Genomic DNA, 15034 nt, shown 5'->3' on the forward strand with positions numbered 1-15034 from the left:
GCTAAAATATTGAAAGTAACGATCCACCTATAGATGCTTTTCTGCAAAACAAACCACTAGCCAGAGATCCATGTATGTCTAGATAATGGGCTATGTATACCCATAGTCGGGTAAGCCTTGTTGAGTATTAGTATACTCATGATTTATTGCCACAATTATTTCAGGCCATCCGGACGTCGACTTCTGCCCCTGCTGTGTCAAGTTCATCCGCCGGGATGCAGAGGGGTGTGAGGTGGTGGAGCGAGACCCCTAGATTAGGGAGTTGTCGGATTGCACACTTGAGGGCAGAGTGTGCAGCTCCTCTGTTTTGCTGGGACCGGTATGACCGGTCATGTAATGGCAGACTGGTAAAAGCTAGTGTAGTTGTAGGTTTTCTCTCTTCTTGAACTTCGGTTTCATATATGGTAAAGTTTGTAAATTATATCACCATATGTATATTTGAACTCAGTTTGTAAAATTTAATGCTTCATAGTCATCTTGTGTATGTATTTTGAAGTATTATGTTGTGCTTGTACCATTTGCGCCCACCTTCGCATGAGACTACTAGTGATGTTTCGATCGGGCCGTGGGTTGAGAAACAGCCGTCAAATTAAGCCTCGGGAGGAGGAGTAGGAGACGGCGCGGGGCTGGAGGAGGCAGATACGGCGCCGGGCCGGAGGAGGCGGAGGTGGCGTCGGGCCGGCGCGAGGGCGGGAACGGCGGCCGGGGGCGGAGCGGGAACGGCGGCCGGGGGCGGAGCGCGACCGCGGATGACGAAACAAAGCCCTGGACGGTGGAGGGCGGGCGTGGAGGGCGACGGCGCCAGGCGGGCGCGCGGCGACGTCCGGCCGTGGCGCGGTCGGGCGAGCGGCTCGGGTGATGGATGTACTGACTGGCGGGTCCCACATGAATAGGGCCTCATTTGCAGGCCTGGCTGGAGTTGAGGCTCATTTTGGACCCTCATTTTTTGCAGACCGGCTCCTAAAATTAAATGTATGGGTTTTATTTTCCAGTCCCGGCTGGAAATGCTCTAATAATGCTGTTCCCAACCCAAGGACCTTTGGGTTCACGAATCACGATCTGAGGCACATGCACCACGAAGCACGGGTTTAAAAGATCGCGGATAGACCTGATGTTGGAGTTCAGATGGTCCGTCAGGGTTTTGAGTTTAACTGAAATCTGATTATTTGACAAAACTGGCTGACTCTCCTTAGAACAGGAAAGTATCGCAAAAAGGGAGGAAAAATAGACCTCTTGCTAAGAATGAACCAAGGTGAGCCGAGCATCTCCAAGAGTTTGGCAAATCGAGTTGCCATCTTTGATTTTTGGCAAAAACGTTAAAAATACTCATTCAACAGTTTGGTAAAAGACTTGGCAATTTTTGGCAACTTGGGAAAAACCAAGAGGTGGAAGGGCATAAATATAATTTTGTTTCTCTCTCAGAGTTTCTGATGTAAGTTAGATCTGGATTTGGCAAGTGAATTATGCCAAACTGTTGGAGATAAGCTCTTTTTTTATTTGTCATATCTTTTTAAAAATTGGCAAAACACAAGATATGTCAAGTAAAATATGGCAAACTCTTGGAGATGCTCTAACGTACGGCTTCGCGGAGCCTTCTCCATTTCTTTCATGCATCTTTTTTTTAAGGGAAAATTCGATTCATGCCACCACAACTCCGTGAAATTGGGTGTCATGTTGAAAATCATGCCACTCAATGGCATGATTTTCAACATGAGATCCAATTTCAAGAAATTGGAGTGGCATGGATCCAACTGACCCTTTTTTTAAGGGCAGCCCGCAGCACATTTCGCAGGAACTCATCGCGCATAATCCCCTTCCATATCATGCGGTGATAGTCCAGAAATTTCAGCCGGGGATAGCCGCACTGGCTGGCCGTAAAGAAATTTTTTACGGGAGCATGCCAAGTTGCATGAAGCGTTGCTGCATTTGCCCGGTGGACTGGGCTGGGCCGGTCTGCCAGTATCACCGCATCACCATCGACTAGACTTGTGTGGGCCACGTTGTATTTGCCAGTCCGGCCGAATGGAAATGAGGGTGGACCCATCCAAGTTTTGTTTATTTTGTGGAACCAACTTGTTTTAGACTCGCCACGAAACTGCTGCTCACACGTTACAAAAAAGTAAAAAAAAACGATAAGAAAAAAGTGCTTTTCGTACAAATATATTGTTACAGAATTAGAGTGTCTGCTATTTTCCTCTTAATGAAACATGCGTTCTATATTAAAAAAAAAAGAGGTGTCTGCTGTTATACTGAAATGAATCCACATCACCACGAAACAAATTCTGCAATGGACATTTTGGGGTACCTACGATTCCTTTGCACGGTACTACTACGTAATTACAGGCAGCACAAAGTTCATACACTCCAGCTTAACCCTACCAAAGATTCAGATATCCTTCAACAAATATACACAGACAGGCAGCCATATAACCATCAAATTGATGTTGTATGCATCCAAAAAAACCAAGCATCGCATCGCATCGATTTCTGAGCGTCGCCGTCGTCGACCTCCGTCAGCGCGCCATGCCGAGCGAGCCGTCCTTCATGAGGCTGTTGCTCAGCGTCTTGAACCGCTCCCTCGAGTACTGCCGCGACGCCTTCCTCCAGTCCGTCCCGGCCTTCATCATCGCCACGAACTCGTCGAAGCTGATCCGCCCGTCCTGCGCGCGACCGGCGACCACGGGGCATGCTCGGATCATGTTGCCGAATTCGGATTGCCTGATGAGTGACGAGTGACCGGCGTACCTTGTCGGTGTCGACTTCCCGGAGGACGTTGTTGAGCGCGGCCTCGTCGGTGTGGCCGCTCTCGTCGGCGAGCGCGTCGGCCAGCTCGGCGCGCTCGATGTAGCCGCTGCTGTCCTTGTCGAAGAAGAGGAACGCCGTGCGGAGGTGGCCGTCGTTGGAGAGCCGCTGCAGGTGGATGGTGATCGCCACGAACTCGCCGTAGTCCAGGTACCCGTTGCCGTTCACGTCGGCCTGGAATGAGCGCGTACGTTTCCAGTTCTGGACATCTTCTGGTTAGAGTACACCAAGATCAACAAGGAGGATGCTTACGGCCTCCATGAGCAGCTCCATCTCCGGCTCGGCGAGCTTGGACCCGACCTTCTTGAGCCCGGCCTTGAGCTCCTGCAGCGTCACCCGGCCGTCCTTGTCCGTGTCCATGAGCGCGAACATGTCCCGGATCACCTCCACCTCCTCCACCGACAGGTGCTCCGCGATCACCCGCATCGCCTTCTTCTTCAGCTTGTTCATGGCCGAGAACTGCTGCAGCCGCGCGCGCACGACGTCGCCCAGCGGCACGTTCGGCGCCTTGCGTTCGTTCTGCAGCCACGGGTGCTCTGCCCGGCCGCGCACCGCAAGCCACCAAGATCATCAGGATCCATGGAGACGACACGGCAGAGGAAGCAATGCAAGCGAAGAGGAGAGCGACGTACCGAGCACCTGCTGCGCGGTGGGGCGCTTCCGGGGGTCCATCTGGAGCATCTGGCGGACGAGGCTCTTGGCGCCCTCGGAGATCCGGGGCCAGGGCTCGCGCTGCAGGTCCAGGCTGCCGCGGAGGATGGCGCGCGCCACGCCCTGCTCCGTCTCCGCCCAGAAGGGCGGCACGCCGCAGAGGAGGATGTACAGGATCACGCCGGCGCTCCAGATGTCCACCTCCGGCCCGTAGTTCCGCCGGAGCACCTCCGGCGCCATGTAGTACGGGCTGCCCACGATCTCCGTGAACCGCTCGCCTGTGTCGCAGGCATCCAGAAAAAAAAAACATAAACATCGTCATCAGCCACAGATCGGCAGCCAAAACTGATCATAAACTGTCTATTGACAGGTGAAAATAGCAGGCACGAAGCTGCTGAAGAAATTTGTCCCAAGAGGTCCCCAAGCGTGGACTGTTTCGTCAGTCTCTCATCTTTCAGAATTTTTTGCCAACTTAGTAGCTTGATCAATTTCGCTGTTGTGATCGTTAGCTGCAGCCGCGGTTTCAGCTGAGACTCTTCCGCTGGCAACGTCAGGCGCATGCAGCCGATTCCAAGAAAAAAAAAGGGGCTTTCTCAGTCGCCAGGACTTGTTCCTTGCTGCAATGTTTTTCTCATGCAGTCAGCAGTAATGCTATAGGCTTGGCTATATCAACGAAGTGAAGAACTGGTTTTTGCCTGCCATGCACACTTTCTTGCCTACAATTCTTTGGGTTTTTCTTGTCACAAGAAATGTTTTTTTTTCGAACAAATTGGGGGGGGGGGGGGTCCCCACCTTTTCACAAGAAATGTGACGAAGTTAGGTGCAACAAAGTTTGACAGCTACTTAAAAATTTCAGACCTAACGAGGGGGGTCCCGCACTTTCTCTCAGAGATGCACTGGTAGAGGTGTGGGCATCCAGGATTCAGACATACCGCACTGTCGTAACCTCGCTACCGTTAAATCCTCGAAAATTGACCAAAAGGTATCATCCTTTTTGCATATGTTTTTTACATTTATTTTAAACATTGCTTTAGAGAAGAGAAAAAACTTTGCCAGCCATCTTGTGCAAATGGAACCAGTGAAAGGAAATGTTTCCACAAATAGAAATAAGCCTTGCTAAAACAGTAAAGATTCTTGAAGCTCCCAAATTTGGGGGGCTACTTGCAATTGCACTTGCGACTGGGAGTCGAAGCCTTGCAAAAGCGCGCTCCCTGTCTTCCCTGCCTCTCGCCATCTTCTTCTTCCTCCGACCTCCACCTCCCCCTCGTCCACAGCCCCGACCGGTGGCTCCCGCTACCACGCCGCCCGCCCCCACCAGCTGCCGCACCGCTCATCCACCAACCACCGCACCACCGGTCTTCTTCTTGCCTCCGCCGCCGACCACCACACACCGGGTTCCAGCCCCGTCCGGTCGGCGGTGCTCCCGTGCCGCCTCTCGCCCCCGCCACCGACCGAACCGCTACCACCGCCAGACCGCCGCCGCCCACGACCTCCCTCTACAGCTGCCAGACATGAAGCCGCCCCCACCCCACCCCCGGCAACCCAAAACCCTAAAGGTCGTCGCATCGACCACTACCCCGGCCGGCGGCAACCTCGCCACCAACCACCCTCCCACCACCCACCCCTTGCCGGACACCGCTCACCCCGGAACCCTAACCGTAACGCTGCGGTGTGGCGGTGGGAGGTCCGGAGTGGAGGTGGGCTCCGGGTGGGCTTTTTGCGAAGAATCACATTCACCCGCTCGCAACTCCTAACATTTGCGCCAAATTTGGCATGCACACATCAAAGTTCCTGAAAGGCCCTGAATATCATGCCGAAGGTTGCCAAATTTTCTCAGTTCGGTCCTGGAGGATCATTTACATTTTTACGCTATTTGATTAGGAGTGTTACAGCTACCTACTTTGTGGAACACAAGATGACATGTCGAATAGGGGTGCATGCAAATGCAGGCAAGCGAGCGAGCAGCAGGCTGACCTGGTTTGAAGAAGACGGAGAGGCCGAAGTCGATGGCCTTGAGCTGCGCGTCCTCGCTCTTGCCGGCGTACAGGAAGTTCTCGGGCTTGAGGTCCCGGTGCATCACCCCGTGCGCGTGGCACGCCCGCACCACCTCCGCCACGGTCCTCGCCGCCGCCGCCGCGGCGCGCTCCGTGTACCTCCCGCGCGCCACGATCCGGTCGAACAGCTCCCCGCCGTCGCAGAGCTCCATCACCAGGTGCACGGCCTCGGCGTCCTCGTAGGCCGCCCGGAGGCGCACGAGCGCCGGGTGGTCGGGCAGCGACGCCATGATGGCCACCTCGCGCCGGACGTCCGCCACGTCCACCGCCGTGCGGAGGCGCCGCTTCGGGATGGACTTGCACGCCAGCCGCTCCCGCGTGGCGCGGTCGGTGGCGAGCCGAGTGACGCCGAACTCGCCGCGGCCGAGCTCCCGGCCGAGGTGGTACTTGTCCGTCACGCGCAGGCGCGGGTGGTGCGGCACCACGCCGTCCAGCACGCGCGCCGCCGTCGCCCCGCCGCCGCCGCGGGACGCCGCGTGCTGCTGCCCCGGCGGCGGCGCCCAGTCGTACAGGTTGGGCTTGGGGTTAGCCTTGGGCCTCGGCTTCGGCTTCGGGCTCGGCTCTTGGCTGGTCCCCTGACTGCTCGGAGGCGTCGCCGGCCTCTTGGTGGCTCCCTGTGGCGGCGCTTTGGCAGATGCTGCTTCAGGCTGATCGGGGGAGGTGGACGTGGTGCCGCAGAAGCACACGTTGCCCATGGCGGCGCCTCGCTCCTGGTAGAAGCTTCTAGAACCTTGTACTTACAGCTGCAAACCTGAGTCTCTCACTGTGTAGAAGTGGAAGGATTGCTGTTACGCGCTGCAGGTAGAGCGCGATCCCTTCCCTTGCTCATGAAATCAGCCCAAGGCTATTCTCTCTCCAGCCAGTATGTACACCTGCGCAGCAGCGCGCCTTGGCTCTCTCTCCTCTCTACTGGAGCAGTTGTGCATGGAAGCAAATATCTCACCTCTCTCACACCTTCCCTCCGCGTCTCTCTCTACATATGAAAGGGAAAAGATTTCGGTTGGTGCGGCGTCGACTGCGTAAACAGTTGCGGCGAAGGGACTCGAGAGGAAGAAGTCCAGCTATCCAAAGTACGCAGCGACGACGACAGCTCGGGACGACGAGAAAGGGGTGGAGGAAGGAGGACGGAGAAGCACACTGCACACGCAGCTTCAGTTAATCGTAGAAAAATGCTAGGATCCGGATCCCGTCAGCCAAAAATACACATCGAGCTAGATGGTGATCGATCGATGAGGGGGAGCGAGAAAGCTTTGCTTCGCGGTTACGTCGTTTCGATGGAGGAGATCGAGAGGCGGACGGATCATGGCCGGGTCGCGAAAAAGGGCGCGAGGAGAACTGAAGGGGTTCGATTCCGGAGGCGTGGATGGAGGGAGGGACCGCGGCGGCAGCGCCCTCACGGCCAGGCCCTTTTCAAGCGGAGCGCGAGCGCTGGATGGGCGACACGACAGCTTTCCAAGGCTGCCGGCAGCGGCGTCTCTCCCTTTTGCCGGCTGGGACACGCACGGGCATGATCTCATCTCCTGGGTCTGGTCTCCGGTGGTGGGCGAGGCGAGGGAAATGGGCATGTGCCTGGGGCTCCGGGCTCGGGCGACACCATCACCGCGGCTCGCGTCGATCCAATGAGTCGGTCCGGTACAGCAACGCCAACGCGCAGCTGGCCGGCCCGGGGCCCGGGGGTATCGCGACAGCTGCCCGCTGCCGTGTGGATTCCAACAGAAAGGGGGTAGAAAACGACCCGGCGTTACGGGCGCGACAGCGAGCGAAGGCCGGGAAGAAATTGGTCAGGTGACGAGAGATGACGGGTGATTGCGAGGTGACATCTTTGTGAACTGGCGGACGGACAGTTTCGCCGCCCTTACGCGTGTGACCACGCATAAACCGTCTCGGAAAAACGCCACGAATCAATGTGCTGCTGCTCTTTGCGCTCGCACCACATGTTTTGCAGTCGTGTCGCCCTGGTGCTGTCAAACGTAAAACGAGATCATGTTCCCTTACCACCACTAAACTAGTAACTGCTACTACCGATTCGTGTCGTCGAGGACCACAGGAGCAAGGGGGCTTATTGCTGGGTAGCTGCCTAGCTGGGCTAATAATGTCAGCTGCGAAAGCACAGTGCGAGGCAGTCGGCAGCAAGAAAGGCGGGCGCTTTCCCTGACCCTTTCCTTCCGCTTTGGGTACTCGCTTGGAAAAGAGATTAAGCGGCTTATATTAGGCTACGCGCTTACGATTCGGGGATTAAGCGGCGTGCAAAGCGTCCGCCGCGCGGTCAAGGAAAGGGCTTCGCCGCGGGCATGATTGCCTTCGCATGAGGCGACGTGCAGCGGGTAATCATGTTGGCTTAGTCCTCAGCAGCGACCCCCGCCCATGATGCTGCGCCCTGCGATGCGAAGGCGAGCCAGACAAAGTTACCAGGTCCTCTCTCTCAAATTCTTACCCTATCCTGTACTAGCCTTTCGAGCGTCATCGAAGGCCTAGTAAAACAGGTTAGAAATCTTGTCTTGTTTGTGCTACTGCTGAGAACGTGTAACGTCAGGGAGAGCGGGGTGGGTGAGAAACGGTCAGGTGAGGTGATGGGAGCTGGGGGACCAGCTTCTGAGAAGACAAGGAACTCGGCGTTGGTGGATTCTCTAGGTCAGCTGTCTGATCGGGTCCTACCAAAACGATAGGCAGACAGGCAGGCAAGCAGAAGTAATTTACTTGCAATGACCACGCGCAAACGAACTTGAACAATTTCTTTGCTTCGCGTCACGGTCATTGAAAACATAGCCGCAGCTCAACCTTCGAGCCGTTACAGGTGATCTGTACACCAGCGTCACAAGCTCAATGGCGTTGCAGAGGACAAACCGGGGAGGCCGGAAGAGTCCGAAGCCAACACCGATAGGAAGGCGCGGACAGATTAGATGGCGGCAACAACGCGACAATCTCTATTCCTACCATACAAGCTTCCGTCTTGCCAATCCACCGGTTTGGTCGGGGTTCCAAGACGACAAGCTGCCGGTCAGCCAGCACGGCAGCACCTGGAAATGCTTCAAAGATCCCGGATAGGAACATTTCAACCTGATGTAACGACAAAAACTGGAGATAACATCAACATACCTCCTGTAGGCATTGGAGTAACAGAATGAAACGAAAGAAGAGCATATTGACACATGAAGACGTAACTCAGAACGAATATGACCTGAAACTACTTTCCCAGAGTATTTCCACATTACCGACCAACCATATGCAGTCATTGGAGTAGCAAAATAACTCACAGATGGGGGCCAAAGGTAACGTAATAACAGGCTAAGTTAGTTCTATAATAACAAAATGGCTCCCCTCCCCCACTCAAGCAAAACAGTCAGCGAGCTAGGCGTTTGCACCCAGCTCAACCCTCCCAGGATTCCCATGGCCGCCTCCCTGCACACCTCCACCATGGTTGTTGTAGTAAGAGCTGCCACCACTCGAGCGGCCACCGCGGCCTCTGTTGTTGTAGTTCCTCAGTTGGTAGTACCCGGAATCATAGTAGTACCCGCCGCCGCCACCACGGCCATTCTGAAATCCACCGGCGCCGCCGCCACGGCCATTCTGGTACCCACCACCTCGGCCCCCACGTCCGCCACGGCCATTAGGGTATCCCCTTCTGCCCCCACGACCACCACCACGCTGATTCTGGTAAGACCGACGCTGGACGAACTGTTGGTCTTTTTGTTCTTGATCCTCTAGATCAGCCTCAAACCTCTCCTGCTCTGCTTCAGCTGAAGGGACTTCATCAATTGGGTTCACCAGAGCATCATCATCCTGAAATTACACAGTTAGTGCAAGAAGGAAACATCCAAACCAGAGAGTTATTTGCCAACTCATTAGTTGCTAGAGAAGCAGTACCACATGTTGAGCATCAACTGCAGGAGCCTGATTGTCAGTGTAGATTTCAGTAGCCTGAGATTCTTCCTTCTCATCCTATGAATAAATACATGCATCAATAAAACATAAAGATGAAAGGAAGTCTAACAGGACAGGACAGGGCAAAAGAGATTACATTTCATTTCACAAGAGAAAAGGAACAAAGTCATTTGCAGGGCGTAAGTAAATTTTTTTTAATAAAAACATAAACATGAAAAGGTAAGGAATAATTAGACAACACTATTCTCCTCAAAGAAGTCTAGACATTACAGCCTAAACATAACATAAAACACTAATCTCTCATAACCAGAAACAAATCAGGCAAAAAGATCTGATTAAACAGGACATCTGCTTCACATTCCATTACATTACCTTTTTATTGTATATATCTAAACCAAAAAGAACAATGTCTAACAAAAAAAGAATATGCTACAAAAACCACAACAAAAATTTCTTTTAGCATAAAAAAGTAGCACAATCTCAAGCTTTCGAGCAAGACAAGACAGGTACAGAATTTTGTTTACAATTTACAGATTATAAGCGTACAGTTTTCAAAACATTAGATTAAGGTGCCAATGCTATCTAAATTACAAGATCAGAACTTGCCGAAACATAGATTTAAAGTACAACATTTCATGATGCTCCTTCAAGTAAAACAAAAATTCTAACATTTTAAATAAGCATATTGATGACTAAATTCACACCAAACATTTAGCTACCCCATTCAATAATTTGTCCATAATACTCTCTATACAAGGAGCCACAGGGAGTCAAATTCTATGGAAAACTAGAAAATAGCAATAATACCCTTTTAGATGGAATGCTATAATTTACTTACTATTTTTCATTTCTTCGAAAGAAACCCTTTTGCTTCTCTCATTCATCAAATATTTTCGAAATAGCTACTCCCAAGATCCAGTCACAATATTGAGAAATTGTGGGAGCATATAACTACTAACCACAAGTATAATTTAAAGCCATCTTTCTAATCATGCCGATGGACCTAATTTGCAGCAAAGAGCGAACCATTATTCGCACCGTTTGATTCATGGCCAGTTAGAGTCTAAGAGCATTTTTATATTCTCAAATAGACAAATACACACATTTCACTAGATAATCATCCAAGAAGAGTACCGTGCATTTGTAGAACAAGGCTTTTACAACTCATCGCCCAGGTGACACTTAGGTTATCCAGCCATAAGGACCGAATTTCCCTAGCTCAGTTTAAGTTTCTGGTGGGTGGGCATCTACTTTTCAAACAACACAGAATAGCTGCATTTTCACTCTTAAGAAAGCTATGTTGAGTGTATAAATGAACAGGCTCAATAATGGAACAAACAACATGATCAAATGAATAAAATCAGAACTGAAAGGTATCCAGCCAGGCTTGATGATGGCTTTCTAAGATAACCTAAGGCAAATAACAAAGTCCTAGGCAGATAAGTAGTTTTGTGTGCCCATGCGAAAATCATAATCAGAAATTAAATGATTTGGGGGTGAAAAACAAGAGAAAAAAAATCACATGCTAAAAGATGTTCTATAAAGAAGTTGCAACAACAATTGTTCTCCGAAACAGTGTTTTTAAAGCGTTAAGGCAAGCCACCACCGCCTTATTGCCAAGGCGACGCCTAGGTGGGCTAAGGCGGGCTAAGGCGACACCGTAGGCGAGGCAAGCCACTGCCGCCTTGTCGCCTAGGCGACGCCTTGAAAACATAGCTCCCAAATGTAATGGATGAACCTGTAAATTCCATTTCATGAATAAACTAGTGAGTGCTATTCTCTATGAAATTTCCAGTTGATCATTAGAGCTGTTCATGGTCACTAACAGACACTAAGTTTAAAATTGCATGGAATGCTGCTAACTATGAAAATGAACAATTCCAGCCTTCATTGAAGTATCCTGCATTAAATACTTCAACCTATGGCAAATGGCCAAATGGGATGCCTAAGGCAACATCAGATGCCAACACCAAATAATACAGTTTCATGTCGCAACATAAATTGTTGCATTTCCCAACATAAATTGTTGTGGCTATGGCATAATAACAAATATAATAGAAGTCCTTAATAGAGATACTCACATAAAAAAGTTGCAACTAGGTTCAAAACATCAAACAAATAAGCAATATTGATAATCACAATTTTTCAATGTTAGGCTAGGTGCTAGGCGGTTTCTAGGCGATGACCCACCGCCTAGAGCCTAGGCGAGCCTAGGCGTTTCAAGGCGGTTTGCTAGGCGGTGCCATATACATACGTATACCTTTGTCATATACATCATATACCTCTAAAAGAAAAGAAAAACAGAGGACCACTAAACCCTGAGTTGAAAAATAGGCCCATCAAAGCAGCCCAACAGCCACCTTATCTCCTCCCCTCCTCTCGTTACCCTTCCCGACGCCCCTTACCTCTCCTCTGGTTCCCGATGCCACCGCCCCTACCTCCCCTCGCCTCTGCTTCCAGCCTTCCACCCTTCCTACTTTCCTCCGCGCCTGCCCCTGCCTCTCTCCTCCTCCGCCGCCGCCCTTCCCCTTCTTTCTCCTCCTCCTCCGCCGCCCGTCCCTGCCTCCTCCTCCTCGGCCACCGCTGCCGGTGCATGCTCTGCCTCCTCCCTCGCCAGCACTGCGCGGAGGGGAGCGGCCAGCGGGAGCAGTAGCCCCGCGCGGAGGGAGATCGGCGGCACGGTGCGGAGGGAGACCGGCAGAGGTGTTTCGCCCGCCTAGGGGTCCGCCTACCCCCTAGGCGAGGCGGTACCCCGCCGCCTAGCGCATAAGCGCGCCTAGGCGAGCGTGGAATAGCGCCTTGTGGAACATTGCAATTTTTAGCAAAAAATAATCTTTTACAATACTTGGCTCTTGTAGCTATTCTACTGTACCCAGATGTATGATGATACAAACAAGCATCCAGGTTCAAGCTTAAATGATAAAAATTGACAGGTACCAGCAAGAAAGCTAAAGTCCTAAAAGAATTTTGACAATACAATGTAAAAGTCATTAGTTCTGTCATTGGAACTAGACCAATGTAGCACCAATATCTTAAAAGTGTAGTTGTAGCTTGAGTATCTGTTCACGATTTGCAAAAGAGAGCTACTCAATGGATCAACTCAAAAACAGATTGCAACAGTTAACAATTTCAAAAAGGGCAACCAGAAAAGTATATCAATGGGGGCCAGCTAGTGACACCCACATGTTAAGATTAGAGCAACCAGTGTTATCACCCTATTGAACTACCAGTGTTGTCATGTTAGCAAAACATTGTAAAATACATTAACACTTACACAAGATTGGACTCCAATCCATTATTGCCCTGTTGAACTAGTATTTTAATATTAGCTGACGCCATTGAAGATATTACTTGTAGTTCACTAACAAAAAAAAAAACAGTGGCCAATTCCAAAGGCATATCACTTCCCATTAGCAACAATCAACAGCTAGTTGGCACCAAGCATATATAAAACTAAATACATTATAACAGAAGACATAGTTATTATCCCACAAAGAATTGACAGTGCAGGAAAATATATACAAGTGAGGCTAAACAAAACATCTTTTGGGTTTCTTTGTGGTGAACCAATAATAGCTAAAACTATTTTTTGTCACGCGTTGCTACTTCCAAACGCCAATGCAACATAGTGCTTTGTACAAAGTGCCCAGAAAGTATCCAAGTCTACCATACCAGTAATATTCTGACAATCTTAAAACAAGGTAGTATGAATCATCTACAGTACGTAACTAATCTGAAGCATGGTGTTCATACCCGAAAGTTAAATCTACAAGCTTAGCCATCAGTAATAATGGCATTGTACACTAGATCAATCATTAATCTACACCAACTAAGATGATGTTAAAAGTGACAACAATCATTTCGCTCCATAAAACAAAAGTTGATGAGAGAATATAACATCCATGATTTTACCTTGTGTCCTTCAACAGCCATGCTCTCCTCTACTGCTTCTGGAGCCTGAGGTGGCACAACCGTGCTCTCCTGGGCCTTTCCAGGTCCATAACTCCCCACTGAAGCAGCCAGATCCTCTGTTGCTCTGATCTCTGTCCGTGCTGTGTAGTAGTCCGATGACATGATCCTTTCCAGCTTTGCCCTCACCCCAGCATCTACAGATAAAGAAATTGAGATTAAATGCATGACAATAACCTACCATCTCAACCAAATCACAGTGCAAGCCTATAAAAATACCCACAAGTGATGGTGGAGTCAGGGTGGATGGGCTCATCCGCACGGCAGAGCCATAGGCGGGCATGGTGGGCACAAGCATGGAGGGCATCGCGGTGGGAGACTCCAACCGCAGCAGCAGGGCGCGACGCGGCGAGGGATGCAAGTGTAGAAACAGCATCCAGATCGGCCTCCACGAGCAGGTCCGCCGCATCATCCGTGACGTAATCATAGGTGATGCAGCAGTTCCGCTCGTGCGTGCGAGCGACCATTGTGGTGGCGAAGTCTTGCTGCAGCTTGACGTCGAAGAGGGAGCCGAAGTAGACGAGCGCGAGGAGGTCCTGGATGGACGAATCCGAGTCGGAGGAGGAAGCGGCGGCGGCGGCGGGAGCGGGGCGCGAGGAGAGCTCCTCGGCGACGGCGGAGGCGAGCGGGGCGCGGAGGCGCTCGAGCTCTTCGATCAGGGCGGCGACGACGGGCTTGGAGCGGAGCACCTCCTCCTGCTCGCGGTTGAGCGTCTTGCCGGCGGCGAGCGACTCCTCCATCTGCGTGATGCGGTTGTACTTCTTCCGCAGCGCGCGGAGGCGCTTCGATACCACGCTAAGCACCGGCCCATCGGTGGCCTCGGCTGCGACCGCGGCCGCCGCGGCGGTGGGAGCGGAGGAGGAAGAGGCAGTGGGGGAGGCGGCCATCGCGATAGGCTAGGGTTTTGGGGGGATGGAATGGGGCTCGGGGTCGGAGCGGCGAGGGGGGAAGCGAGGAATGGAGGCGTCGGCGCGTCGGATTTATGGAGCAGGGAAGGAGACGGTAGGGCAAATCGGGTCATCGGGTGGGCTGGATGGTCGCATACGAATCATAAAGCATTCGCCTTTCTTTGCTGCGGCGGCGGCGGCGTGTGGCCTCTGGGGAGTTTGGGCTGGGGCTGTGGGCTGGCCATGGGCACGGTTTTGAAATTGGAGTTTTCGACTGCCACGTAACGTTAACGTGGTCCGGAATTTTAAAATCAGACTCATATTTATATAATTTTAAATTAAAATATATAAGAATCTAGTTGGATTACAAAGAAAGTACTAGAATCATGATTCATTACTCTTCCTAGCTGCAAATCACTACACAAAACTAATGTAACTCGGTACCATAGAAAAACTAACTCGTTCACTGATGAAACAGAGAGTCATTACTCCTCTCTTCCACTCAAGCACGGCGCTACGGCAGTAGTCGCCACTTCTGTTTCTTTCTCGGATTTTACCATAATTGAAAGAAGCCACTAGTTTTTACGAGTTGTACTGATAAACATTTAAGGTTAAATAAGTTATTTATCTCGAAACACCATTATTCAGTATCATTATGCAACTTACAAAGAAATTGAAATAGAGTATAACTAGCCAAACCACATGATTTTAGAGACGATGAAGTGCACCGGAACTACAAAGTGAATAGAAATAGGTTCAAAAGAGAATTGGAAAAGCCCGATATTTCAC

The 15034-nt window shown here is 51.1% G+C and overlaps 2 protein-coding genes across 2 annotated transcripts; both read right to left on the reverse strand.

Annotated features, from left to right (window-relative positions):
- Positions 1-2189: 2189 nt before the first annotated feature.
- LOC120691788 (calcium-dependent protein kinase 9-like) lies at positions 2190-6890 on the reverse strand. Its single transcript, XM_039974982.1, has 5 exons — positions 5428-6890; positions 3435-3731; positions 3055-3338; positions 2746-2976; positions 2190-2660 (listed from the first exon to the last, which is right to left on the reverse strand). The coding sequence occupies exons 1-5, from the start codon at positions 6200-6202 to the stop codon at positions 2514-2516; spliced, it is 1734 nt and encodes a 577-aa protein (XP_039830916.1). The 5' UTR covers positions 6203-6890; the 3' UTR covers positions 2190-2513.
- Positions 6891-8649: 1759 nt separating this feature from the next.
- Positions 8650-14339, reverse strand: LOC120689637 (nuclear transport factor 2). The gene is made up of 4 exons (XM_039972001.1): positions 13582-14339; positions 13302-13495; positions 9372-9446; positions 8650-9287 (listed from the first exon to the last, which is right to left on the reverse strand). Exons 1-4 carry the CDS (start codon positions 14243-14245, stop codon positions 8856-8858), a joined length of 1365 nt encoding a protein of 454 aa, XP_039827935.1. The 5' UTR covers positions 14246-14339; the 3' UTR covers positions 8650-8855.
- Positions 14340-15034: the final 695 nt, after the last annotated feature.

Source organism: Panicum virgatum, chromosome 9N (assembly GCF_016808335.1).
Source record: "Panicum virgatum strain AP13 chromosome 9N, P.virgatum_v5, whole genome shotgun sequence".
In the NCBI taxonomy this organism is placed as follows: domain Eukaryota; kingdom Viridiplantae; phylum Streptophyta; class Magnoliopsida; order Poales; family Poaceae; genus Panicum; species Panicum virgatum.

What these genes read in the sequence shown, in the direction of transcription:
- LOC120691788 (XM_039974982.1), bottom strand. Translation starts at nt 6,202, where the DNA reads ATGGGCAACGTGTGCTTCTGCGGCACCACGTCCACCTCCCCCGATCAG. An exon ending in CTCCGTCTTCTTCAAACCAG is followed by an intron (nt 3,732 to 5,427) that starts GTCAGCCTGCTG and finishes CCTGCGACACAG; the next exon opens with GCGAGCGGTTCACGGAGATC. An exon ending in TGGAGCTGCTCATGGAGGCC is followed by an intron (nt 2,977 to 3,054) that starts GTAAGCATCCTC and finishes CGCTCATTCCAG; the next exon opens with GCCGACGTGAACGGCAACGG.
- LOC120689637 (XM_039972001.1), bottom strand. Translation starts at nt 14,245, where the DNA reads ATGGCCGCCTCCCCCACTGCCTCTTCCTCCTCCGCTCCCACCGCCGCG. An exon ending in CCCTGACTCCACCATCACTT is followed by an intron (nt 13,496 to 13,581) that starts GTGGGTATTTTT and finishes CTTTATCTGTAG; the next exon opens with ATGCTGGGGTGAGGGCAAAG. An exon ending in CAGTTGATGCTCAACATGTG is followed by an intron (nt 9,288 to 9,371) that starts GTACTGCTTCTC and finishes GTGTAATTTCAG; the next exon opens with GATGATGATGCTCTGGTGAA.